Source organism: Hypomesus transpacificus, chromosome 3 (genome assembly GCF_021917145.1).
Source record: "Hypomesus transpacificus isolate Combined female chromosome 3, fHypTra1, whole genome shotgun sequence".
In the NCBI taxonomy this organism is placed as follows: Eukaryota; Metazoa; Chordata; class Actinopteri; order Osmeriformes; family Osmeridae; genus Hypomesus; species Hypomesus transpacificus.
This window is the reverse complement of record NC_061062.1, coordinates 6,133,130-6,158,744: the sequence shown is the minus strand read 5'-3', so window position 1 is coordinate 6,158,744 and position 25,615 is coordinate 6,133,130. Positions and strand designations below refer to the sequence as shown.

General features: G+C 51.3%; 3 protein-coding genes across 4 annotated transcripts; all 3 read right to left on the bottom strand.

Annotated features, from left to right (window-relative positions):
* Positions 1–1,632: 1,632 nt before the first annotated feature.
* On the bottom strand, positions 1,633–7,186 carry plekhd1 (pleckstrin homology domain containing, family D (with coiled-coil domains) member 1). The gene is made up of 13 exons (XM_047046597.1): positions 7,035–7,186; positions 6,138–6,231; positions 5,911–6,000; positions 5,669–5,745; positions 5,436–5,527; positions 5,132–5,184; positions 4,930–5,024; positions 4,619–4,712; positions 4,180–4,397; positions 3,064–3,196; positions 2,572–2,716; positions 2,335–2,478; positions 1,633–2,058 (listed from the first exon to the last, which is right to left on the bottom strand). Exons 1-13 carry the CDS (start codon positions 7,184–7,186, stop codon positions 1,907–1,909), a joined length of 1,539 nt encoding a protein of 512 aa, XP_046902553.1. The 3' UTR covers positions 1,633–1,906.
* Positions 7,187–10,859: 3,673 nt separating this feature from the next.
* On the bottom strand, positions 10,860–14,151 carry slc39a9 (solute carrier family 39 member 9). The gene is made up of 7 exons (XM_047046882.1): positions 13,384–14,151; positions 12,741–12,849; positions 12,252–12,455; positions 12,045–12,113; positions 11,654–11,739; positions 11,300–11,434; positions 10,860–11,122 (listed from the first exon to the last, which is right to left on the bottom strand). The coding sequence occupies exons 1-7, from the start codon at positions 13,477–13,479 to the stop codon at positions 10,889–10,891; spliced, it is 933 nt and encodes a 310-aa protein (XP_046902838.1). The 5' UTR covers positions 13,480–14,151; the 3' UTR covers positions 10,860–10,888.
* A 322-nt stretch (positions 14,152–14,473) lies between these two features.
* Positions 14,474–24,788, bottom strand: rbm25a (RNA binding motif protein 25a). Of its 2 annotated transcripts, none has more exons than XM_047046288.1 (18): positions 24,610–24,788; positions 24,035–24,158; positions 23,753–23,802; positions 23,490–23,666; positions 23,273–23,345; positions 22,872–23,032; positions 22,516–22,713; positions 22,022–22,105; positions 18,861–19,129; positions 18,499–18,604; positions 18,119–18,208; positions 17,807–17,880; positions 17,524–17,674; positions 16,916–17,336; positions 16,221–16,525; positions 15,957–16,055; positions 15,084–15,131; positions 14,474–14,928 (listed from the first exon to the last, which is right to left on the bottom strand). In XM_047046288.1, the coding sequence occupies exons 2-18, from the start codon at positions 24,138–24,140 to the stop codon at positions 14,836–14,838; spliced, it is 2,505 nt and encodes an 834-aa protein (XP_046902244.1). In that variant the 5' UTR covers positions 24,141–24,158; positions 24,610–24,788; the 3' UTR covers positions 14,474–14,835. The 2 variants fall into 2 exon arrangements, with proteins under 2 accessions (XP_046902244.1, XP_046902255.1); XM_047046299.1 differs by having other exon boundaries at positions 23,288–23,345.
* Between the last annotated feature and the right edge of the window lie 827 nt (positions 24,789–25,615).

Here is a 25,615-nt window from a genome sequence, read left to right as displayed (position 1 = left end):
GGGGGGGGGGGGGGAGGGGAGAAGAGCAGGAGGGAAAGAAGGAGAGAAGAGGAGGGTGAGGAAAGCACTAGCAAAATCTTACAGAACAGTAATTGGAAGAGAAAAGCAGAGTCATGGTGTTATATTGATAAGTGTATGGGGTAAGAGAGTCACTTCTGAAGCTTGCTGTGCGTTCCAGGGCCTGTTTCTGTCTCTCTCTGGGACCCAGAGGACTGAGAAAGGCCTTTTAACTCGGAAAATAAAACCTGTCAACGTTTTAACCTGAATACTAAGATGCTAAGCCAGCGTGGCAGCATGAGGCTGCACTGGCTTTTTACTCTGAGGTGGTCACTGTGTTCTTCAAAGAGGCTGAGGGACAGGAGACCAGGCCTTTAGGAGAGGACGTTGCTCACACCAGGAACCAGTTGCTAGCAAGGCCATGGTTACGCGCTTATCGAGTCACACACACACACCGCTTGCTTATGGCGTTTTTATTAACGATAACAAGTAGACATTTACAGTGAGAGATCACAAAGCGACGGCAAAGTACATTTGTTGAGTCTTCTGCTTGTGTGTGTGCCACAGGACCCTGGAGGAGGAGAACATTGTGGTGTCATCATCTCCCCTGATCTTTAGACCACTGGACTGTCCCCTCAGAACACTTCACCCTCCCTACCGCCCCATAGTGTTCTCCTTGAGGACCCAGCCTTACCAACCACACCAGCCTCACCAACCACCCAGCCTCACCGCCCACCCCAGCCTCACCGCCCCACCCAGCTCTCACCGCCCACCCCAGCCTCACAGCCCACCCAGCCTCACCGCCCACCCAGCCTCACCGCCCCACCCAGCCTCACAGCCCACCCAGCCTCACCAACCACCCAGCCTCACCAACCACCCAGGCCTCACCGCCCACCCAGCTCCACTCACCGCCCACCCAGCCTCACAGCCCACCCAGCCTCACCAACCACCCAGCCTCACCGCCCCACCCAGCCTCACAGCCCACCCAGCCTCACCGCCCCACCCAGCCTCACCGCCCAACCCAGCGCTCACCAACCACCCCAGCAGTCACCGCCCACCCCAGCGTCACCGCCCACCCCAGCCTCACCAACCACCCAGCGTCAACAGCAACAACAACAAGGCTTGTAGTTTAGACAGCACAAGGATAATGTGTTCCTCAGGTCATTCCCTTGAAACATGTCGTTTCATTTTTTCCTCAGAGTTGTTTTCCCACGTGTACATTGTAGTAACATGCCTGCTTTTGCTTTCTGTTGTGGTGTTACATTGTTAGGGTCAGAATGTGAAGGTTTTGAGCCGTGGAGTGGTTTTACATCTGTTTCATATCAAAGACATATCAGATTTTTTTTATTTACTGCAAACTCGTTATTTTCATCAACTTGGACGGATGGATGAAACCCTGTAAAAACCACACAATCTGTGTAAATACAATCAAATGCAAGGAAAATAAATGAAAACATGTTTTCGATGTTGCCCTGTTTCCTCTCTTCTAGACTGCGTGCATCAAACCGTTCTCTACAGGGTCATTCATAGTTATACTGGAGGGCTTTGGAAGAAACATGATTATAATGTGGTAAACGATGATTTAATAGCTGAATCCACATACTTATATACTGCATTTGGGATCTGCTTATAGAACATAATTTTTACCAGCATTGCTTCCCAGCATCATTACAGGAGATGGGCCATTTGCTTACTTGTTAGGCTATACACCAATATTAACCGAATGTTCATTATAGATCTGAATGAAAAAAGGTTGGAACGAGTCTTTCACCTTCATCTCAGATGACTTCGGTCAGCTACAATACGATCACAGTGTGGGGGAGGACAACTCAGGATGACTCAACTCAATTAAGAACTCCATCCAGGACAACATGGCTGTTCAGGAGGCCCTCCCTGCCTCCCTCCGCTGTCAGTCCTCCGCCTGGGCATCCTGCCGGGCGATGATCTTGATCGCCTTGTCCCTGAAGCTGCTGTCGGCCGTCATTCGCCGGGCGGTCTCCCTCAGGTCCTCCATGCTCGCACCGTCGCCCGTGGCAACCGCAAAGGACTGGGAGTGTTTCACTGCAACCAATAGGAGGAGCAGAGAGATGAGAACCACCAATAGGAGGACCAGACTGATATATTGTGTATGCCATACAGACATGGGTCAATGACTACTTGGAATAGATAGATAGATAGAACAATGGATGGATGGAGATAGGGAGAGAGAGAGAGAGAGAGAGAGAGAGAGAGAGAGAGAGAGAGAGAGAGAGAGAGAGAGAGAGAGAGAGGGAAAGAGAGACTAGTCCTCTCATGTTGTGTGTGTGTGTGTGTGTGGAGCGTTGTGCGTCCTCTTACACCAGTGCTTCCTGGAGGCCCTCCTCTGTATCCGGCAGCTCTTGATGCGGCGGGCCGCCGCCTTGTGGAGGTACACGGCGTTCTTCATGATGGAAGGAAGCTTCGCCTCAATCTCCGCCGCGCAGATGCACTCCTCAAAGAACTCTGGATAAACACACACACACACAGCCCGCGACGGTGTAACTGTGAGTACTATAACCGTAAGAGTCCTCGTCACTGCGGTGTAACCAGGCTCACTTCTCAGGTGGTTGACGTCGCCCTTCATCCTCTCGTCCCTCTCCGTGCTGCGCTCCAGAGAGTTCAGGCCTCTCTCCAGGTCCTGCAGGGCCTCCTCCGCCAGCTTCAGCCTGCGCTCCAGCTCCACGCGGGACTGCATCTCTGCCTGCGGGGGGGAGGGGGGGGGGGTGGGGGGCGGGGGGAAGGGGGGGGGGGACAGAGGACAGGCTCCGTCAGCATACAGAGCCCAGTGCGGCGTGAACAGAAGAGAGAGGAACCGGGGAAGGGGCGGGCCGGTTGGGGAGGAGCCGGGGGCGGGGAGGGGGTGAAACAGAGCCAGGTGATGTAGATAACAAGATGTACAGAATGGCAGAAGCAGCCAGGGTTTGAGAGACTGTCATAATGACTGTAACTGTAACTCTATATACAGTATCCGATCCAGGGCTCTCTATCATTCTGTACGCCCACTCGGGGGCTGTGTAACTCTATCTGACTCTGTGTATGCCGGCTTACCTTGAGCTCTGCCTCTGTCTGCTGCTTGTCCACGGTGAGCTGAGTGAGGGACTGCTGCAGAGCCCGGGCCTGGCTGGAGTAGAACTCGGTCTCCTCCTGAAGAACCTTGGCCCGCTGCTCTTTCTCCTTCAGCCTGCAGGGGGCCACAGAGAGCAGGAGGGGGTGAGAGAGAGAGAGAGAGAGAGAGAGAGAGAGAGAGAAAGAGAGAGAGAGAGAGAGAGAGAGAGAGAGAGAGCGAGAGACACACAAGGGCACCACAGGACTCGTTGAGTAATCTGTGATGTCACACGTAATCACACCCTCACAGGCCCCTGCAAAGTCATTCCGGTGGTAGTTAGAGGACAGTGGCTGGACGTTCAGGAGAGGATGAGCTCATACCATCCCCTTTTACCGTCTCATTTGTTTCGGAAGGTAGATATCTCTCAGTCGGACTGAGGCCTCCTAATCGAAAGCACGGCGCCGCCGAAACTCTCTCGCAGGTCGTCCGAAGGGAGACTCGGCCGACCTTGTTAATGGATTACACGACTCAGTGCACAACACAAAGAGAGCTTCCACGCAGGCCATCTCTAATGCTCTGTCCCCCTCCACTTACTATCCCCCCTGGTCGATAGAGATGCATCTGTTGTTAAGAATCAATGCACATTTCCACTGGCTCCCTCTGCTAGCTCCATTAGCCCACCGGAGCCCCAAGGCTGGGGGGGGGAGCGCTAACATGTGCCTGGCCAGGTGCTGCAAGCCCCCCCGCTCTGACATTTCTCCTCCTGTGGTCCACATCTGCTGGTGGGGACCAAGGTGACGAGGATGGAGGATGAAGATACACTCCCCTGTCCTGGGCGTTTGCGCCGTGTGCGAAATACCGGTATGCTAAATACCTGTATGCTAAATACCTGTATGCTAAATACCTGTATGCTAATTACCTTCTGTATGTATATAAACCATTCCTTGACTCCAACACCACCAAAATACTGTTCGAACTATGCACTTCTGATCCCTGAGTTTCTGCTGTACGTTCGAAACGCACTGCTTGGACGTCGCTTTGGATGAAAGCGTCTGCTGAATGCATACAATGTGGAGAGCATGCCGCTCTGTCCAGAGCCCCCTCCTCGGCCAGCTCACTTCTCCTGGGCCAGATCCTTCTCCCTCTGCAGCTCCCTCATCTGCTCCTCGATGTGATGCAGCTCCAGGACCAGGTCCCCCGACTCCCCCGCGCCCCCTGAGGGCTCTCCTCCGGCGGGCAGCTGCTCCGCCCGAGGCCCCTCTGCCCCCGGGGGAACAGGAGGGGCCTCCGCCACCCCCAGCAGCTCCAGGGTGCGCTTCTTCTCATGGGACAGCTCCTGGAGGAATCAGCCAGGACACGGGGAGACGGGGGGACGAACGGGATAGGATGTCGGCGGAAGGGCAGGGACAGGGGATGGGAGGGGCCAATTGAGGGAGGGGGGGAGGGGGCACAGTTGAGGTGTTGTTTTGTGAATAGTTACCCCTGTGGATGTGGTGACGTGTGCATGAACAGCACGAAGGGTTGCAGGTTTTATGAAGGAGCGGCCGTTTACAGTACCTCGATGGACTTCTGCAGCAGGGTGGTCAAACTGTTCAGCTCCTCCTTCTCTGACTCCACCCCCTTCAGAGACTGAGCTGTGCCGTCCAGGTCCCTGTCCAGACACAAGCAGACGCAGCCCTCCTCACCATCTCCAGTCCTCTCAGCCCTCCTCACCATCTCCAGTCCTCTCAGCCCTCCTCACCATCTCCAGTCCTCTCAGCCCTAACCCTAACATCTCCAATCCCACATCTCTGCTCTGCGGTGAGTCAGGTGTTGTCATGTGTGATGTCATCATCAATGAAGGAGAAATCATAAGCTTTGTCTCTCACAGTTTGATCTGCTCCTGCTCTGTCTTCAGTTCTATCACCACCTCCTCAAACTTCTGCTTCTCCTCCTCCAGAACTTGGTTCAGCCTCTCCAGCTCCTGACCGTACACACACACACACACATGAAAACACACACGTGCGTACACAGACACACACAGAAGCACACACACGAGCAGACGCTAAAGGAAAGGAGAGCAGGGCTGACCTCTTTCTGCTCGCGTTGTAGAGTCAGCTCCTCCGTCTCCTCCATCAGCTTATCTGAGGACAGAAAACACCTCACTCTGATTGGTCCGGGGACAGAAAACACCTCACTCTGATTGGTCCGGGGACAGAAAACACCTCACTCTGAATGTTCGATCCATCATCCATCTGGATATCTCTCGCGGCTTCTTTTCCCAACACTCTCGGAGGATCTAGGTCCCTCTGCCCTTCTTACCCCTCCACCCTCCCTCCTTACCCCTCTTCCTCTTGACCCTCCTCGCCCTCCTCCTCCCCCAGACCCTGCTCACCCAGGTACTCTTGCTTCTCCTTGGCCAGCTGCAGCCCCTGGGCCTCCAGACTCTCTATCATGGCCTCTCCCAGCTGGGCGTTCTTCCAGGTGCTGGTCCAGCAGAGAGGAACCAAGACCTGTGTCAATACCCTTCCCTCAGTACCACCCTCCGTGAAACCTCCATCCATCCACCCCCACCCACCCCTCCATCAAACTACCCGCCCCCCCCGGAGCACAGTAACTGGGACTCACACTCTCCCTGACTGCTGCAGGAGCTCCACCCATTGGCTCTGCTCTGACTGAGAATCAGCTGCCAGGACGATGTTTCCCTGCGGGAGAGTTTACAAGCTCACCCAACGATGTACATCACACATGGATAATACAGACATCACACAGAGCACGCGCGTCATACACACAACATGCCCGACCAATGCGGTGAAGGAGCCGCCGAGCTCCCAGGTGTTGAGAGAGAGATGTCGGCGCTGTGGTCTCACCGAGAAGTCTTCATGATTGATGACCATGGAGAAGGGCATTCCCAGGTCCTCCCTCACCTCCACCACACACCCGCCCAGAGGAATCACCCCCTGTTACACGCACAGACACAAGCACACACACACACACACACACAGAAACAGGACTTGACAACATCTTCTGATCTTTCATGTATTGTTTCACAACCTTGATCCCATGTCGTCCACCTCCTCACCAAGCAGCCACTGACCTTTGGATGGATGTTGAAGTAGCGGTTGGTCTCAAAGCTTCTTCTTTCTCCCTCTGCATAGTAGAGAAGGAAGCTGTCTTTGATGATAAAGAACCTGAAAAATAAAATAGGACAGACAGCTGAGTGACATAACAAATGATCAAAATAATGCCTTATTTGGATTAAGGGGATTGTTTTAGTCTGTTGAAATTGTGTTTGAATGCATCCTGGATCCCAGGACCTGATCGGCCAAATCTACGGGTCACGTTTGGACGCAGAGCTTCAGATGACCAGATGGACATGTTTGCTGAGGTATCAAGGGGCCTGGGTTCACATGACAGGAGCTTGGAAGAATTGAGTCGACTCTGGAATCGACTGGAATATGTGGACCACATTCACACATTAACCTCTGCTGTCACAACCTCAGGTTTACAGCCGTTCATTAACCCAATTCAGAAAATGTTCTGCATTTCAACATCATTACATGAAAAATGCCCTTCCAAAAATCCATAGCTTGTAGGTTCACTTGCTAGACAAACAGATATGGAATGCTAACTGAGAATAAGTAGAAGATAATGCATGCAGTTACCACGCATGAAAAAATGTTCTTAGACACAATGTTTGTTTGAATGTACAAACAGTGCCATATTTTGTAGAACATGACATCACAAATAACCTCATGTATATAGCAGACATTTTTATCCAAAGCAACACACAGGGACATTTGAACCTGTGACCTCTTGTCAAACGCTCGAGTCACTTCTAACAGCAAGGGACACGACTCACACAAGTAAATAATAGTACAGACAATATCGAATCAGATTGTCTACCGAATGAATGAAACGTTAAGCATATATTGATATACATATTTACATATTGTACACATCCAGTGAGTGCATGTGAGGAAACAGGTCTTACCTGCGGGACCACTTGGCGGAGGGCCGTCCGAAGGGCCTCTTCCAGAGCACGCCGTGCAGCTGCACCTTGGTGCTGATGTCCAGCACGTCCCCGTCGGCCTGCTCCATGGACGACCAGGGCGACAACAGCGAGGATCTGGACGATGAGAACATCGCGCCTGCTTCCACGAGGGAGGTGGGGGGGCAGAGGGGGGTGGGGGGGGGTGGCTATGTCAACCGGCAACAAAATATCAATGACTTAAAAATAGCCCCTCACCCAGGCACATACCCAATAACACACGCACCTCCGCCCCAGTCACTGAGTCTCTCTCAGACAATCAAACAAATCCCAATAACGCCCCTGGCTGGACCGATGCTGCTGCTAATAGCATCAGCTGGAGGAGAACACTCAGAGAGCAGAGAGATGGACAGACTGAGCGCCGGGGCACGGCAGCAGACAGAGTCTGTGTGTGTGTGTAGGAGAGAGAGTGTGTGGGGGGGGGGAAGAGTGTGTGAGGGAGAGAGCACGAATATGTGAGAATGTGTGTGAAAAGAGAAAGAGTGGGGTGTTTTCAGAGAGAGTTGAAGTGAGGGAATGCGTGTGAATGTGTGAAGGAGACTGAATGTGTGTGGGTGAGAGAGGAGAGAGAGAGGCTTTGGGAATGAGTTGCTAAATCCAAGGCTAGATCATACTTTGATGCCAGTAAAAGCTGTTATTCAGATTACTGCACTTCTAGCTCCAGGGACCAGTTATCCTTTGGCAGGTGTGGATGTGTGTCATCTCTCTATAAACTGAATTAGAGGGCAGCTGAGTCAGACCACCAGACACACCACTCTCCCGTAAATATCCAGTTAAGGAAATGCCGAGAGTAGTTTATGTGTGAGATACCGGAGTGATTCCTGCAATCGTGAGAGTAGTTTGCATGTGAGATATAGATTTCTGCATCTTCCTATTAGTCCGGCAGAACATGTTCAGCTTGATGGAGTGTGAGCCAGATTTTCTGTATTAATGGACTGGGGATTACAATATATAGGCTCTTTCAATAGCCTGCCAGAACATCTGATTGGATTAGAGACTGATAACACATCGATGTGTAGATTATCCATTGTGTGTCCCGTGTTGTGTAATGTTGTTGGCATGTGGCGATGCTGTTCTGTGTTTCTGACCCCTGCCGCACACTAATTTACTTTTTAAGATTAAATAAAGTTGAAGTTGTATCCCAGAACTGTTCTCCATCATAGACTCCGACCACTGATTAGTTTTTGCTTATATCTTCATGTCATGAAATCAGTGACTTCTCATGTACAAAAGCACACAAAACGTTGTTTCTAACCTGAGTTTAAGGTCTTCCACACAGGGTCATACAAGCACCACAACAACTTTTTCAGATTGCACCAGTTTAAAAAAAAACTTTATTCAAATAATCATAAAACATCGTTTTTTACAACGGCGCAACTTTTCACAATCAAAAGATGGAAATAAGGCATACTCCTTCTGGAATGAATACAGCCATCAAAAATGACCCCTCCCCCCCCCCACGCCAACCAATCATGGAGGTTCTACAGTACCACATGACCCTGGGAGGGTGTTGGAGACTTCCCTTTAGGACAAAAACCTTTGTTCACAAGATCTCCAAGTAAGAAAATAAATGCCTGCCTCCACTCCAACCCTCCTCAGCCTGGCCTCACCCTGGCCTCACACGGGAGGACTTGTCCAGGAGCAGCTTCATTTGCTGGGAATATGCTTAAATAATCTAAGTGATGTTGATGATGACCAGAGCATGCTCAGCGAAATACTCTAAAAAAGCCAGAATGTTTCTGTCCTCAATGGTTATGGATGGTGTCAGGGAGCAGGCGCACACGGTTTCCAGGATGACATTACATTTGAAACATATCTCTAATCAATAGAAAACGTAAGTACATTTTAGATTAAAAACAAGGCCTCCTGTACCCTTCTAGATGCCCCCCCCCCCACCTCCCTCACAGATCTACAAAGGCAACCTAGCATTTCTAACCCAGCACATCATAATTGTGAGCAAGCACAGTTGTTCTCGCACAAAGACCACGACAAATTGTGGAGATGTTATTCTGTACAGCATACATACATACGAGTCCCGGGCTCTCTGAGCTGGCACCTAGATAGTCCCGCCCACAACGAACCACCTCCTCCGTCTGGTCCAGCTGACGTCACTCTGCAGGACCTCTCCTTCCACCTTCTGAAGGGGCCCTTCCAGTGGCCAGGAGAGCTGGCGAGCGGCCAGCCCAGAGGAGCTGGGTCTTCCTGGGGCCTGTGGTGGGTTCTGTGTTGATATGTGGACATGGAGCCTCCCTTGTCACCTCGGAGCTCCGGTCGGGCTCTGTTCCCGGTCCGGAGACGAGCTTCCCTCCTGAGAGAGAGGGGCCGCAAACGCCCCCTGGGGGGTGCCGAGTGACGAACGCGGAGATTATTGCAAAAATCAACCAATGAATGTTTAAAATGGCTAAGAACCGGGCATGCCCCCCCCCCCTTCAAAGGTCCAGAAACACTGTCTGTGGACACTCAAGATCACTGGTCCCTTAATGTTGTGTCCATTCGTGTACTGCCCCTTCTGGGCAAGTCACTATGAGACGTTATCCAAAAGAAAATCCGACATCAACAACACACGAGTCTCAGTCCAGTCATCTGCGTCCTCCACTCTCCACCACTTTTGCAGTAAATTGAGGAAAAGACAACTTGAAATATAAACATAAACAAGACGTAACAGAAGCTATTAGTTAGGAAGATCCCATACTGGTTTTAAACCTCCAGTCCAGTGATGTATTGATGGTCGTTGTTAATCAGGGCTTCCGCTGTGTTGATCCAGGAGTCTGGGTAACCTCGGGCAGGCGTCAGACGAGCAGTTTGGAGCACTACAGGACCATATGGAACTACAGAGCAGAGATACATGATCTATAGGCCTAGACTGTCTGTCATCAGGCCATAACTCCCCTAGATGTTGAATGTGAAGCATAAATATACAAAGGTTGTTGAGCCTTGCGATAGGAGCTGTTATGACTGCAGTGAGATGGGAGCCGTTATGACTGCAGTGAGATAGGAGCTGTTATGACTGCAGTGAGATAGGAGCTGTTATGACTGCAGTGTGATAGGAGCTGTTATGACTGCAGTGAGATAGGAGCTGTTATGACTGCAGTGTGTCTGTGGAGCTACAATGGCACTTGCTCGTTTATCCTGTATGTTGGCAGGAGCGAGTGGCTCTGATCAATGCTAAAATAATTTACTCCTAGAGGTCGTAAAGCCATCCATGGTGGTACCTCTCTTTAAGGACAACAAATAATCTTAAAAAATAAAAAAGAACATTAGTGTGAATTGAGAAGGCCTGGGATAACATATCATATTTACAGTGACGCAGAATGACCTCCACCAATCAACTCCTCCGACACACACACGACACACTTCTCTGCCTAAAACTCCAAACAACCTTTCGCTGAAAGTGAACCACGAGCAGGTATCAGACAGTCTCTTGTCGACAGTATCAACACAAAGCACTTTGTGTGTCCTGGGTTTGCTGCTCCTCTCCCCTCTGTGATGTCATCCACGCGCGGAGTCCTCCGGAGTGGCCATGCGCAGGTCTCCTAGCAACGAGCCCCGAGGCTTGCGTTCCGTCGACAGATAACAGGTAACAAGACATGGATCCGGGATGTGAGGTCTGTCTGGGCAGGCCCCTAATCCCCCCTTCCTGCTCACTCTGACCCCTCCCCCCCCCTCCTCCCGTGGCCCCCCCCCCCCCCCCCCTCTCTCCCCTCCTGGGCCCCACCTCCCACCTCTCCCCTCCTGGGCCCCCCTCTCCCCTCCTGGGCCCCACCTCCCACCTCCCCCCTCCTCCCAGAGCTGCTGGTCTAGTGCTGGTGGCCCACAGACAGCACCAGGGGGATGAGGCAGCCCAGCACCAGCGCCCCCACCTCCACCTTGCTCAGCCCCTTCCCTCCGTTCCCCCCATTGGGGGCGTGGCTGTGTCCGGTGCCGCCCACCTCGGGCAGGACGTGTACGGTGGCCACGTAGAGGAAGGTGCCGGCCGAGAACAGCATGGCCACGCCGGTGGCGTTCACGTCGGACAGCGCCTCCTTGCTGCTCTGCAGGGGGGGAAACCCGGGACAAACGGGGGGGTTAAAACCACGTGTCTGGGCATCGAAATCCTGTTGGAACCACGCACACACATAACCGCTTCAGGAGGTGGGCGCATAGGTTCTTTAGGGGTGGGTGGTAGAGGTGGAGGTTTGGGGGGTCAGGTGGAGTCAGGGGGAACTCACCTGGCTCAGGCCCAGGAAGGTGAGCATGGCGAGGACCGGGGCGGCCAGGGCGAAGACCAGGAGATGTTTCCGGATGCGGTTCCTCTCCAGGCCGGCGTGCATCAGGAAGGACACCAGTCCGAACGCCGCCGGCGCCTGACAGAGAGGAAGGAGAAACGCATTCTGAAAGATGGACAGGAGATATTTGCCATCGAACGTGCTGTTACACGAGCTGGGTGACTCGGATATGATATTGTGTTTATCCATCGCGTTGTACTGGGAGATTTGAACCTGTGACCTCTTAACCTGCAGTTAAACGCTCTACCTCTGAGCTACACCTAGTCAGGTCAGACATGAGGACTGGACTCCCGGTACCTTGTGAAGCATTATGGCCACAAAGACGATGAGCTGAACGCTGGTCTGGGAGGTGGAGGCCGCCGCTCCGAGGGCCACGCCGTCAGCTGGGGGGGGGGGGGGGGGGGCAGCATTAATTACTTCATACTGGCAGAGACCGCAGTAACGCAGCATTAATACCACACCAACTTCATTCAGGATGAAGAAGCAGATACAGCAGCAATAATATTAGATAGTTTTATCCCAAGTAATGTACAGGGGATATGAACCTGCAACCTCTTGATCGCCAGTCAAAAGCTCTACTCCTGTGCTATACCCATCCTTATGCTCTAGCACTGAGCTATACCCATCCCAAGAAGCAGCAAGCCATATCCTTACATCTCTGCAGGAATCTCCTGAGCATGCCACCCACCTGCTGCATGGACCACAAGCCCCAGTGTGGTGGTGATTTTAGAGTTGCCATTTCTTCCAGACTCAGGATCTGGAGAAGACACCAACAACACTGAGGTCAGGTGTCTGATTGACATTTTGTTTTATCCAAAGTGAATAGACAGCGCTTAGGGAAGGTACGCAGAAAATAGGACCAAACCAGTAGAGGCTGGCCAGTCTCAAAACAGACCTTCGCTGCTGTGGACGTGGGAGCTGCCGATCTGGTCCACCAGGAGCATGAAGACAAAGCCCAGCACCAGAGACACCCCGATGCAGGCATGGAGGTGCTCGTGGCTGTGGACGTGCTCCCCACCGGCCCCCACCGGCGTGTCCGCCTCCCCCTTCGCCTCCGACACCTCCACCCCCTCGGGGTGGTTGTGAGCTTGGTGCACACCTGGGAAACCACGTTGGCATTTTCTTCAGTTAGCAGACACTTCCAAGTATCCAAAGTGGTCATAATGAATAAAGTGCTAAATGTTAAATGACTGCTAAATGACTAAATGTAAATAAAGTAAGTACGGAGGAGACGACGTAAACAAGTCTATCGTTTCCTTAGTCTGACTCAGAGCTGTTGCTACCTCCTTAGGTGCGCGCGTGTGTAAACGAGTACGACCAGAACACATTTGAGAGTGAGAGGGGCTCGTGCAGTGACACAACCAATGACAGGGCGGAGCCTGACCTTCCAGGACTTCCTGGTAGAGTGCATGGACGCCCTCTGGGATGATGACAGCCAGGGCCGTGCCACACAGCAGCCCTGCTCCCAGCACCGTCACCAGCTTCAGCTTCTCCTGCACCGCAAGGAGAGGACAGGGTTAGCTCTGCTCACTGTAGCACTGTAGTGGGGGTCCTCTTCAGGAGTCAGATGGAAGGAAGCGTGCTGGAGCTGTCTGGATATTCTGAGGGAAGTGGATCAGGACTATCCTTGGGTAACTGGGTGAGTGCAAGGTTTTCTGGACTTTTGGTCCAACATGAGTATAAGGTGGAGGTAAAGGGATTGTGTTTAGATGTCCGGAATATACCATGGAGCTATCACGTGTGCATACACACTGGGTTTCTGTGAGACTGAGGTCAAAGTTGACCGATAGGCAAAATGAACTTTGACCTCATATTAGAGATCACAGTATTTGCATACAGTTACTCGTAAATCCGACTGTTAACAATTATTTGTGAATACTTGACTGCATTTGTGTTGGCAAGCAAGTTGTGCTACTGTTGACATCACATTGGTTTCGAGATATTAAACTAGCTACTTGATTATCTAATTGCTTGAATTTTCAACTAGGCCGAAACATTCACAACACAGTGTTTGCTACTTCACTAACCTCAGAAAAGTTGACAGCCAAGGGGATAGTTCCAGCGACATAACATCCCACCAACATGGAGAGGGATAGCAGGCTGATTGAGCTGAAATCGTCCATGATTGCACCACGACTGACTGCTAGATAAAGCACCTACCTAGCTAGCTAGCTATTAGCTAATGTTAGTTTGCCCTGTTCCACTGGAATGAGTTATGTGTGCTAACGTGTAGCACAGAAACTAGCCAGCTAGACTGTGTCAATACACAACACCAACGGAATATGTACTCTGACTAGCACAAGTACTAGCTAGCAAACAACAATAGTTGACTGATAATACGAAGCTATACCTGTAGCCATGTTTCCTGCAGCCAGCAGTGCATCCAATAAAACAGTTTCTAGTTAAACAAATACGGTGTGATTTAGCTGTGCGTCTAGTTAGCAATTGTATGAAATCACACACCTCTACTTTCAATGTGCAACGAACTACGACTGTATTTGTGAGCTAGATACAGTAGATATAAAGCTAATATCCCACATACGTCGCTAGCTATGCTAGTTTGTTAGCTAAATACACTACTAGCAAGACGCTACTTAAGTTTTTTCTCTACTTTAAACATTAACGTTGACATTCACATAAGAAGTAGTTCGTACAGTGCCGTGTCGCAAATACCTATCCTACCACACATCAACATGCTAAAGCTTCCACTTCGTTGTTTTCTTCGTGTAAGGTTTGCACACTGCCATCAAGCCATAATTTCTTTCGACGTGGGAACAAAAAAGTGCTTCCGGTTAGCCAAGTATACACACATTGAGTAAACTTGGTTTGTAACCCACGGTAGTACGGGTTGGCAGCGCTGGTAGATTTGGACCAATAGAATCGTTTAGAAGTAAAACAGGTGTCTTCCCGGAGTACACAAGAGTTTCATAACGTTACACCATCTCTACTGTCCATGCCACGTTAACGTCCATGGTTTTCATGGTGGCAGGATACGTAATTATCATACTAGGATATGGCCAAATCTCTTTTCAACACCATACAACTATAAATTGTATAATTATAAAGCCATGCCCTTACTTGTAAATTAGTAAGTAGAGGTTAAAATACAACATACCATTTTCTAAAAAGGTTTTTATTCATTAGTTCACAACATAGTTTTTTCCACCTTGACAATACTAAATAATAAAGCAGAATGTGTCTGACACAGTGGAGCAGAAATGGGTAAAAACGCACAACTGGCTTTGTCTCAACCGTCTCCTCAATCAAAGACCCGAGTCCAACGAAACTGACACCATGCAACAAGCTTGAGCAAACATTCACATTCGGTCTCTCTTGCAAACACGTACACAGCAGCAGCTCCTTGCTGGTGGAATGGGGAAGGTCCATCAGAAGGGAGTTCTGGGTGGTGTGATAGGTCAGAGTAGTAAAGAATGAGCCAGAGAAAAAAAAACGGTCCTTTTCCCTCCAGTAGTGCCTCTTCATTTCACCAGTCCAATCTTCTTTGCTTCGGTTTCATATATCAACAACCTCCACATTTTGACGATGAAGACCTCCGCTTCCTCGTCCAGAACCTGTGCGGGGGAGAGGACACGGCCATTTAGAGAGGAGACAGGATCTACAAGGATGAAACGTTGGTTTGTATAAACCAACTTTAAGGTCAGAGCAACGATGTCAATGTGATGACAAACTTGACAACCAAGCTAAAGACCCAAGGCTGAGAGCTCACCATGGCAACGTCATCCAGAATCCCCTGGGGTGTACTGTGAGCCATCACCTGTACAGAGAGGACACGTTAAACACCATGACAGCATGTTACACGAGACCAACACAGATGCCATTTCTAGGAAGGTACAGTAACGTCTATTTCCGGAGAAAAATGAACTCTTAAAGTGTGCACCGAAATAATGATGCTGTTTTATAGAACTTTTATTCAGTCGGTGTTGACATTTTGTGTTTGTGTTATGGTTTGGGAATCGGAATCTGGCTAATAAGTAAACAGGCTCGATCGGCTTGTGTGAGTGGCCAGTAAAGTCATTGGGGTAAACCAAGTCCAGTTCTCTGAGCTTTATGTGAGGCAGGTCACAAGGAAGACCCAGGCCATAGTGGCTTGTGCTGACCTTCCCCTGAAGGAGGAGTTTGAGCTCTTGCCTTCAGGAAGGTATAGAGTTTCCACCCACTGAACAAGAAGATTTGGGAACTCTTGTTTGTTTTGCTATTGGGAGGCTACATTTGCATAAATGTACGGCACCTATTTCTGGGTTTCAACATGAAGCGATCCTTGTACTGTATTGTGTTGTTGTCTCTGTGTGGTGTCAGGTGTGCTGTTCATGTAGTATTTATGATGGATTGAATGCGTTTTAATACCTGTCTACAAACACATTTCCCCCTAGTGGGATAAATAAAATGGACTTGACTTGAGTTTCTCCAACAACAGGATCTCTCAAATAAATACTTAGTCATTGTGGAAGAGGTTCAAACGAAAACACTAACAACAATGGCGATGTGTATTCATTGTAAAGGTTAACCTAACCAGGTTTAGAGGGATAACCGCTAACTAAGGTTAACCTAACCAGGTTTAGATGGATAACCGCTAACTAACCTTTGAACAGACAAAGTCAACCAGCGTTGCTTCCTCCTCTCCGATGTACTCGATGATCTTCTTATTGATCCAGGGCTTAATGCGACGATCCATCAGAGTCTGTGGACATAAAGGATCGTTCCAAAGTTTTAGTTTTTTTTGGGGGGGAAACATTTCAAATTAAGATTGAAATCAGAGTATTAACTAAACGGAGAATGCTTAAGTAGAGCTGCGGCCAGTTTCACCGACGCCCCCCCCCCCCCCCCCCCCCCCCCCCCCCCTCACCGAGTCGACCATGGTCCAGTCCAGGGGGTAGGTGAAGAGCTCCGGTTTGGCCGTGGGGATCTTCTCGATCAGGCTTTTGATGTGCTTGCGTTTCTCCTCCGTGTTGGCGCTGCCCTTGGCCCCGGGCATCTCCGCCCCGTCCAGGCCCAGGCTCTTGTCGTCGTCGCCGTAGTCCAGCGGCACCAGCTTCCTCCTGCGCGGCTGCTCGTCCGTCTCCTCGTCCTCGAACTTGTTGAAGACGCTGTCGACCGGCGCCAGCTTCTTGCGCTTGGCCACGTTGGGCTGGTTGGGACTGCCGGACGCACCTGGGCGCCAGGAACGGCGGTAGAGCGGAGGAGGATAAATCAAACTCGGCGTTCACAATTCACGAGCACAAACGTTGACTGGTATAAATCGTACACACACACGTATATAAAATCCTAAATCTTAATTATGTGTCTCGGTCGATACTGTGTGCTTCTACCTTGTAAACCACAAAATGATAGCATTGACAATGTTTTTTTACCTACTGACATGCACATCCGTATATTTTATTTGTTTATGGTTATATCCTGTAAGTATGTGTGAGTATATATCCACAACATTTACCCGTAAATCTGACTGATAGCAATGCATCCCAAAATTGTGTCAACTATGACTGCATTGGTATATAATAATAATAATAATATCTGCCACCAGTAAGTCTTGTGCCTCACCCAGTTTGAGGCTGAGGCCTATCTTGGGCCTGTGTTCCTCAGCGGGCGGGGCTTCTGGAGAGTTCTCGTGAGGGATGATGATGCCGCAGGGCGACTCATTGCCGGGCGTGTTGGGGGTGGCGCCCCCACTGCCCGAGGACACCGAGGGGGCCGCTGTGATTGGCCGGAGGGTGGGTTTGAGGTGTGGCTTGGGCTCGTCCGCGTCCTCCGCCTCGTGGTAGTCGTCCTCCTCGCCCTCGTCCTGGTCCTGGTCCTGGTCCTGGTCGTGGTCCTGCTCTGTGCGGGGCTTGGGCGTGCGGGCGGGGGGCTCGGGAGCCCGGGCAGGGGGCCTGCGCTGGTCCCGGGGCGGCTTCTCCTGGGGGGGCTCCTCCGGCTCCAGCTTTACCGGGGGCCTCCGCCGCCGCTCTGCTTCCTCCTCCATCTGCACACAGCACATGAACATAGCTACAGAGGGGCCCACACTTCAGATCAACAGGGCCCAGGTTCAACCCCTCCCCTCCCCCCCTCCCCTGGTTCATGGACCCAAAGCGTCTGCTAAAGGCTAAATGCTAAGCCAGCTGAATGAGCAAATGCAGCCCTCCTGCTGAAGGAGCGCCGGGTGGTCTCACCCTCTGCAGCTCGGCGTCGGGGTCTGGGTGGCCCTCGGCCAGGAGCCTCTGTCTGATCTCCTCCATCTCCTCTCTCTCCCGCTTCCTGTCTCGCTCGTCCAGCTCCGTCTCCTTCTCGCGGTCGCGCAGCCTCTTCTGCAGCGCGCTGCCCCTGGTGGCGGAACGAGGGAGCACAACCCGAACGTCAGGCACCGGCACACGCCCCCACCCAACCCACCGCTCTGCGGCGCCGGCAGAGCGGTTGCCATGGCAACAGGGGTCTCCCAGAACCGGAAGGCCTCACCTGTAGTATTTGGGGTCGTCTCTGTCGTCGTCGTAGTCTTCCAGGAACTCTTTCAGACGCTTGGCTTCTTTTGTCTGATGAGAAACCCAGGATGAAGACCAGCTTGTACGCAGAGATAAGATGAGCTACACTTAACAGATGGATATAGAATCTACTGTTTACCATATGTATATTATTATTATGATTATTACTATTATATATACACATTGACACACACACGTCTTTAGACAAGTGACCTCCAGTTACAGGTGGAAAAAGGAGGAGTCATGTATACAGTATGTATCCTGCTGGATCATGTCGCGTCTCATTTACCATGTCGCGGCGCCTCTCCCCCTCCCTCTCTGCGTCTTTGCTGTAGTCCCGAGCCTTCTTCCGCTCCCTGATCTCCCAGTTCTTCAGACGCTGTGTGGAGAACCCCACATCAACAACCACCTCTCACGACAGCAGCATGCCATGTATATATCACACTCCTGCACACACACACCTCCTCCCCCCCCCCTCCATGTGCACACATAAACCCCCATTCACACGTACACCTCCGCCCCCCCCCCCCCCTTCACAAGCACGCACGCACACACTAACCCCCCCCTCCCCTCACACACACACAGCCCCCAACCCCCCCCCCCCCCTCCCCCCACTCGGCTATCCGAGGCTGACTCCAGCAGGTGACTCCAGCAGGTGAAGGGGGCTACCTCCTGGTAGGCTGCCTCCTTGTCCCTCAGCCTCCGCTCCAGCCGGCGCCGCTCGTACACGTCCTCCTCATCCTCCTCGCGCTTCTTCTCGTCTCGGCTCCGCTCCCTGCCGGACGCAAAACAAGAGTGTCACGGTCACCGGGCGTGCAGCAGCCCGAGCGGGCCTCATTCGGCGGCGCGTGCTTTCCTCCACGGCAGGCTATCAGGTGTTTAGAAGTCACGGGAGGGGGGGGGGGGGTGTATAGGGTGTAAGCGCAGAGGGAAGGAATGTCCTCGTTTTGGAGTTCCAACCAAGGGTTCAAAAGGCACGCGCCGGGGAGAACGTCTCGGCGCGGCGGCCCCACCCGGGGGACGGCACCCACCTGGAGCGACTGCGGCCCTCGCTGACGTCGCGGCTCCTCTCCCGGTCGCGCTCCCTCTCGCGCTCCTTCGTCCTCTCGCGCTCCCTCTCGCGCTCCCGGTCGCGGTCCCTCTCGCGCTCCTTGTCCTTCTCGCGCTCCTTCTCGCGCTCCTTCTCCCTCTCGCGGTCGCGGCGCTCCCTCTCGCGCTCCCTCTCCTTGTCCCTCTCCCGCCTCTCCTTCTCGATCTCCTGGCGCTCCTTCTCCTTCTTGCCCTTCTCCTCCTCCAGCTTCTGCGGGGACCCAACAGGAAGGAAGAGGGGGGACACCGCTGAGTGACCCTGGGACCTCACGAGGAGAGCTCCCCCATCCAGCCAGTCAACATGCAGAGCAAGACACACAAAAACACGTGATGTATCTGGAGGTTTGTCCCCTGCGGCCAGACATGCTCACATACTGCCGACACTCAGTGTCCTGGGAGGGCCAGCGAGGGAGCGCAGCCCCGAGTACTGTCGTCCTGGACAGCCGGATGTGTCCCCAGAGGGCTGCTGCTGCCTGAACAGGTCTGAGTAGATACTGACTGGTCAGAGCCGTGACTCAAGAGAGGCTCTGGTTTGATCACAGGTTTGCAAAGGAGGCACCGCGCAAACTGGCGCCCCAGGGTACAACATTTGTTGTACATTATTACATTATACATTATACATTATACATTATAGTCCCTTTACTGGTCTAACTTTAGCCTCAGGGGACAAAAGGTTCCGATTTATTTGTAGTTTATATTTTGGGAGCCATTCAAATTCCTGATCTCTCCTTAACTAAGGTTGCCAAATGAATTATAGCAAGTGTAAGCTTCACATGGCATTAGGCCCTACTTAGAGAATGACATAACCTGGCCCCATGGGTTTTATCCATTAGCACTGAGACGGTGGAGGTGAGGCTGCCAGAGTCCCGGCCTGCTGCACACAGCCTGCCCTGCTGCAGGGGGCCCAGCACAGCCAGGACACGCTGAAACGGCTGCATTTACACAGCACTGACAAGGAACTAGTTCTAGTTTCAATGTCAAACTGTGCTAACACTCAATAAATGGCATTATACGTTTGACGACGACAAAAAAAAACAAACACACAAAATCAAGTCTGCCTCTCTGATGGAATGAGCAACTGCAGATGGCTCCGTTTCCAGCTGGTTGTTTGGGACTTACAGGCGACGAGCTAGGATTGCAGCGTAGATCTGCCCTTACAAGTCTACAGACTAACCCTGGGAGGAAAGGTCAGATACACACAGAAGACAGTAAACGTCTAGGCCACGCCCACTAAGATATCTCAACACACATTATACACTTGACAGTTCATACAGGACAAAAGAAAAATCATCACACATCTTTTACATTAAGAGGACTGGGCCATGAAGAGCACCACTTGGCAAAAAAAGAAAATCAAAAGTGAAGCATTCTTACCCAAAGTGCAGTCTTCAGATCTCCCTCTGCGTCAGCAGACCCCACACGCAAGACATGGAGACCGCTAGTCTGGATGACACCCACCCGCTCACTGGACCATGTCCTGACCGACTACGACTACGTCCCTGGAGTTTAGGGAAGCTCACGCTACAGGCTTCAGAACCCAATGGCTTTTAAGAAGCTCTCGGTCTGGGTGCAGAGCTGGGGGGGGGTGTCATGTCTGACGAGCGAGGGACAAGAGGAGAAGGGGGGGGGGGGGGGGGGGGGGGGGGAGAGACGACCAGAGAACAGGAAGTGTTGGCTGGCGCGTTGCTACGCTACACTGCTCTCGACTCGAGTCACCATGCCAACGTTAAGCATGTTGATGTCGGATAATATACCTGGGGTTTTTCCTGAACTTACCTCCGTCTACACATTCCAATGGCTCAGCTATGGGGCCGCTACTTTCAGCTAAGAATCCAAGAGTGACTCACCATAAAGCTGCACTCAAACTGCCATCTCTTACATAAGCTCTTACAGAGTCCAGACAAAAAGAGCAGCTGTGGACAATCTGAGCATCCGCTCTGAACATCGTCTTTAAACTAACAGGAACATGATTCAGAGCCTGACAGACGCGGGGGGGGGGGGGGGGGGGGGAGAGAGAGGGAGAGAAAGAAAGAGAGAGAAAGACCACACAAGGAGGGGAAGAGCAGAAAGACAAGCACAGAGGGAGAGTGGGGGGGGGAGGATAGTCATAGAATGAAGGGATGACAAGACAGAGAGGAGGTCTTACCTGGCAAGTCTTCAGAGCTCAACGTGCTGTGGAGGGGCGCTCCCTGCCTCATGTCAGACTGCAGCTCAAACGGCCACAGCGGTTATCTCTCTCCGTGTCCCAACAACACGTCTGGACTAGGACCTGCAGAGGTTCACTGGGCTCCTTCCTCCCCCTGACCTCTGACCCCCCCCCCCCCCGCCCTGCCTGTCAGCCCCACACTCACACACCTCTGACCCCCCCCCACCACCACCCCTGGACCCTGCATGTCAGCCACACCTGCTACACACACACACACTGGTGTGGGGCCTCTGAGGTTCTGGTAGATAGCTGGCAGGCGTGAGGGCCTCTCTGAGACTCGGAGCCTGTTGCCCCTCTGCACGGCCTCCAGCAGGGAGCGCCCAAGAAGTGTGAAGAAGAAATGAAAGCTCATACTTACATCCTATCCTCGCACCCTGTTCCAAAGCTCTGAGATTCATCTGGCTTTAGTCACCATATGATCTCTATCATATTGGTGGGGTTTAATCAATAGATTAGCTTTAAGGGAATCTTACATAACGTCCATGCACTTTGTGTGGTGAATATGCACTATGATTTTACGTCATATTTGCCCCCAATTCAGTATTGTGAACAGTGTCTACAATTTATTTTGTATATCCTTAAACTTTTTTTTTGGGGGGGGGGGGATAGCTAGAGTTGGAGTTGACAGATGGACATTCATTAGAAGTACAGACATCAGTTACGGCTTTTTCTTATGGTCCAGTTTCATTGCTTTAAATTGACCAAATGCACTAATGAACAGAATGTCTACACTATGTTTGACAAACAGATATCTGTCATTAGAAGGGGGCTGCTACATCTGATATCACGTCAACTCGATCTGAGTTGTTGACAAGGACTTTGAGTCTACAAATCTAATCTAGAAGAGGAGAGCTTTTCTCCTGATCTGAGAGGTGTAACCACAGTGAGGTAAGTTACCTTGTGCGTGTCCCGGAATTTACTGATCTCTCTGGATATCAAGTCTCTCTTGTCATCCTCCATTTCGATGGCATTGATATCCTCCTAGCCAAACAAAAACGCAACCGGTAAAAGACGTCAAAACTCATCGAGTATAACGTCATACACATCAACATGTCAAGAACGGTGACAACCTCTTCCCTGACACATCCAAGTGTTTTGAACTCGGGAGGGGTGAAACACCTTATGTCAAACTGTCAATAACCTACACCTGGGTTCTCTAATCCTGGTCCTCGAGGGTCGCTGTCCTGCATGTTTTAGATGTTTCCCTGCTCCAGCACACCTGTTTCAAATGAAAAGTCATTACCCGGCTTCCACAGAGCTTGATAACGACCCATTCATTTGGAACAGGTGTGCTGGAGCTGGGAAACATCTAAAACATGCAGGACAGTGGCGCTCGAGGACCAGGATTGGAGAACCCTGACCTACACCAATCACAACATGATTCCAGGTACCTCCTCCTTCTTCTCCTTCCTCTTCTTGCGGGGGTGGCTGTCTGAGTCCAGCGAGGGGGCGTTGAGCTCACTGGCGTACTCACGGATGAGCCCCTCTATAGCACCATTCACTATCAGGTCACGCCTCTTCGTGTCCTCATCCAGCACCTCGTCCTCTTCATCCTCCTCGTCCTTCGGGCCTTCCTCCGACTTGGCGCCCTGCGGGACCCCGACCGAAGACACAGAGAGAAGGGCGGAGTCGCCGTGTCAGTGAAACTCGTCTCCTCGCTCAAAACCAGGAAGTCACAAGGCCCGGCGTGCGTCCTCCAGACCCTCGTCTCCTCGCCTCCACAGACACCTGCAGGGGGGAGACTCACCCCGTTTGCACTTTTCTTCTTGGCCTTCCACTCGTCCAGCTGGGCCTTGGTCTTGGCATCCACCTTGACCAGCAGCTTCTTGTCTCCTAGCTGCAGCTCGTGCAGCAGCCGGAGGGCCCTCAGCGTGGACTCGGGCTCCTTGTACTCACAGAAGCCGAACGCTTGAGACGGTGAGGAGAGAGGACAGAAGGTGGCACGGATAAGAATGTATACCAGGCCCGTGACTCAAATCACCAGAGGGAGGGAGGACGGGGTGGGGAGTGGAGGAGACGAGGGGGGGGGGGGGGGGGGGGGGGGGGGGCACCTGAGCTATCACACGGGAGGGGGGGCGTCTCCTCGCCATTTCAGAGGTCACCACATGAAAAGGAAAAAGGGGGGATAGTAGTATAGAAGGGTTGTACCTGTTTTGTTTTTACCTTGAAGTTTCCCAGAGGCTCCCTGGACTCTCTTCCAGCTTAGGACGATGCCACATTTCTACACCGGGGGGGGGGGGGGGGGAGAAAGGGATTGAGGCTAGTGAGTTTCTTTCAGGGTCACCCACGGTGACACACTCCTTCCCTACCTCCCCCAAAAACCTCCAGGCGTTTCCCCTGGACAACACATTGGGGTGCTGCTCACCGCTAACAGCTGTCGGACTAACATGTCGGAGGCCTTTTCCGAGATATTCCCGACAAACACTGTGGTGGTTGGCCCTCCGCTGGCGGTCTCGTCCCCCTCCTTGGCTCTGACGGTGTTAAGGTCTTTCCTGGGGGCGGGGGGTTTCTGCACCATCGACACCGTGGTTGGAACGAGAACCTGAAACGTCACACAGAAACAGTCAAATACGCAGACAACCTGTTATACAGGCTAGTCAACAGACATCAAGGGGTTGAAATCCTTACTGTAGGTGGAGAGGTCATAATGCCCATGTGTACTGGAATCATTGGAGTGCCTGCATGGAACAACAATATTACCGTGAATTAAATCGACATATTGAAGGATATCCATTATACAGCATATACAGACATCCGAACCTGCAGAGACTCATTTCATGGATGTGGCTTCTCTCTGATGTTCAAGTTATAAAAAGATATTCGTTCTGTATGACGTTTGGGGAATAGTTCTGTACCACAGTTCAAAGCATCACAGAGTGGTACCAGCTAACTCAAAACACCGGTCCTTACCCGGGGGGACTGCTGTTGGAAAACCGGCATACTGAGGGGGTGCGATCCTCGGGGGCAACTGGGGAATGCCGATCTGCTGGCGGTTGAGGTGAGGGGGGTAGGACATGCTGGGCAGAGCGGTGACCTGCAAAGAAAAATGAGAGGAGCGTAATGAAGGATATCAACTTAACGGTTGACATCCGTGTGTCGGCCAACCGCAATTCACAACTGGCAACCAAGCAGCTAGCTCTACGTATAGTAGCTAAGCTAGCGAGTTAGCAAGTTCGCTTGCAAAATTCAAGCTGTATACATTACCATAGCCATGTGAAATATGCTAACAGTGTTAGTAACGCTATTAAACACATATACTATATTTGAATATTACAAATTACAAATCAATTGCCCGCTGGTACGAATTGGTTAGCTAGTTAAGTCATTTAGCAGTTCGCCCAAATCGCCCGCATTTTCCGAGCAGAACCTCGTTAGCACAACTACATACGACGTACGTAGTCTAGCCAATAACTCGCTAGCCTTAATATTCTTGCACTTAGCTTGCTAACTTCTCAAACTGTTAACTCTTTATAGTATTGACTCACCTAAAGCCAGGCGGTGTCTTTCTACAGAAGTTTAAATTGTAATGGGATTTCTTATTTCTGTGTTCATGAAACACAGTTTCAAAGGGAACTCAAACTGTGTACTTTTATCTGTTAGCTAGCTAGATACACTGTGGACATGCCGCTACCGCTAGCAAGACAACAGGAACCAGAAATGTTCTTTCTTTTCGCATTGCATTCTGGTAGTTCTACTGTCTGACTGAGAAAGCGTTTGAAAAAGTCCTGCTGATTATCCCTTCATCCACAGTAGATGGCAGCGTTTCATTACTTCAGAAAGAAGGCCCCATACAGTGACTTGTTTAACTGAAATTATATTTACCCACATAATAAAAATGAAAAGGGTTTGGTTTCATTTATGCAATACAATTATTTTATAATACCCATTTCAGGATACACAAAAGCCATTTAGATCACATAAAACAAGACTGATTCCATCAATATGTAAAATCGTATGTCGTAGGCTACGTCAGCGGTGCCAGTCTAGGTAGCCTATTCAGGTCAGGACGGGGACTCTATGTAAACACCACTCACATGAAAACATGTTCATCAAGTATCTTGCTGTGTTGGTGGAAATTTCCGCACAGGGGAAATTGCGGGACCGAAGTCATGTGTGAAGCTCAATGTATCGTTTCATAAGACACGCCCCTAGAACGAACCCCTCAGTCTGACGTTTCTCATTGGCTAATGCGAAGGTGTGGTATTGAATTTGAGTTTGACGCACGTAGATTTACAGCGGGAATGTAGCCTATGCTGTATATCAGGGGTGTCAAACATACGGCCCGCGGGCCGGAACCGGCCCCCAAGGAGGTTCGATCAGGCCCGCAGGATAATTTGAAAGTGGAAAAATGCATAAAAGACATGGAATTAATATTTTTAATTCGCTGTAATTCATGGATTATCCGCTAAGGGGCGCACTCTTTCCATCAGAGTAGAAGACAAGCCGCATCACTGAGACAGACTGAAAACAGCAGACGGTATCAATTAATAC

Excerpts from the sequence above, each read along its gene's own strand:
- slc39a9 (XM_047046882.1), bottom strand. The coding sequence starts at position 13,479 with ATGGACGATTTCAGCTCAATCAGCCTGCTATCCCTCTCCATGTTGGTG. Across the intron at positions 11,740-12,044 it reads GCTTGTGGTCCATGCAGCAG|CTGACGGCGTGGCCCTCGGA; the intron begins GTGGGTGGCATG and ends CCCCCCCCCCAG. Across the intron at positions 11,123-11,299 it reads CCTTCCTGGGCCTGAGCCAG|AGCAGCAAGGAGGCGCTGTC; the intron begins GTGAGTTCCCCC and ends CCCCCCCTGCAG.
- rbm25a (XM_047046288.1), bottom strand. The coding sequence starts at position 24,140 with ATGTCCTACCCCCCTCACCTCAACCGCCAGCAGATCGGCATTCCCCAG. Across the intron at positions 18,605-18,860 it reads GAGGGCCGCAGTCGCTCCAG|GGAGCGGAGCCGAGACGAGA; the intron begins GTGGGTGCCGTC and ends TGCGTCCGGCAG. Across the intron at positions 16,056-16,220 it reads ACTGGACCATGGTCGACTCG|ACTCTGATGGATCGTCGCAT; the intron begins GTGAGGGGGGGG and ends TTATGTCCACAG.
- plekhd1 (XM_047046597.1), bottom strand. The coding sequence starts at position 7,186 with ATGTTCTCATCGTCCAGATCCTCGCTGTTGTCGCCCTGGTCGTCCATG. Across the intron at positions 5,185-5,435 it reads GGAGAAGCAAGAGTACCTGG|ATAAGCTGATGGAGGAGACG; the intron begins GTGAGCAGGGTC and ends TTCTGTCCTCAG. Across the intron at positions 2,059-2,334 it reads GGCCTCCAGGAAGCACTGGT|TGAAACACTCCCAGTCCTTT; the intron begins GTAAGAGGACGC and ends TATTGGTTGCAG.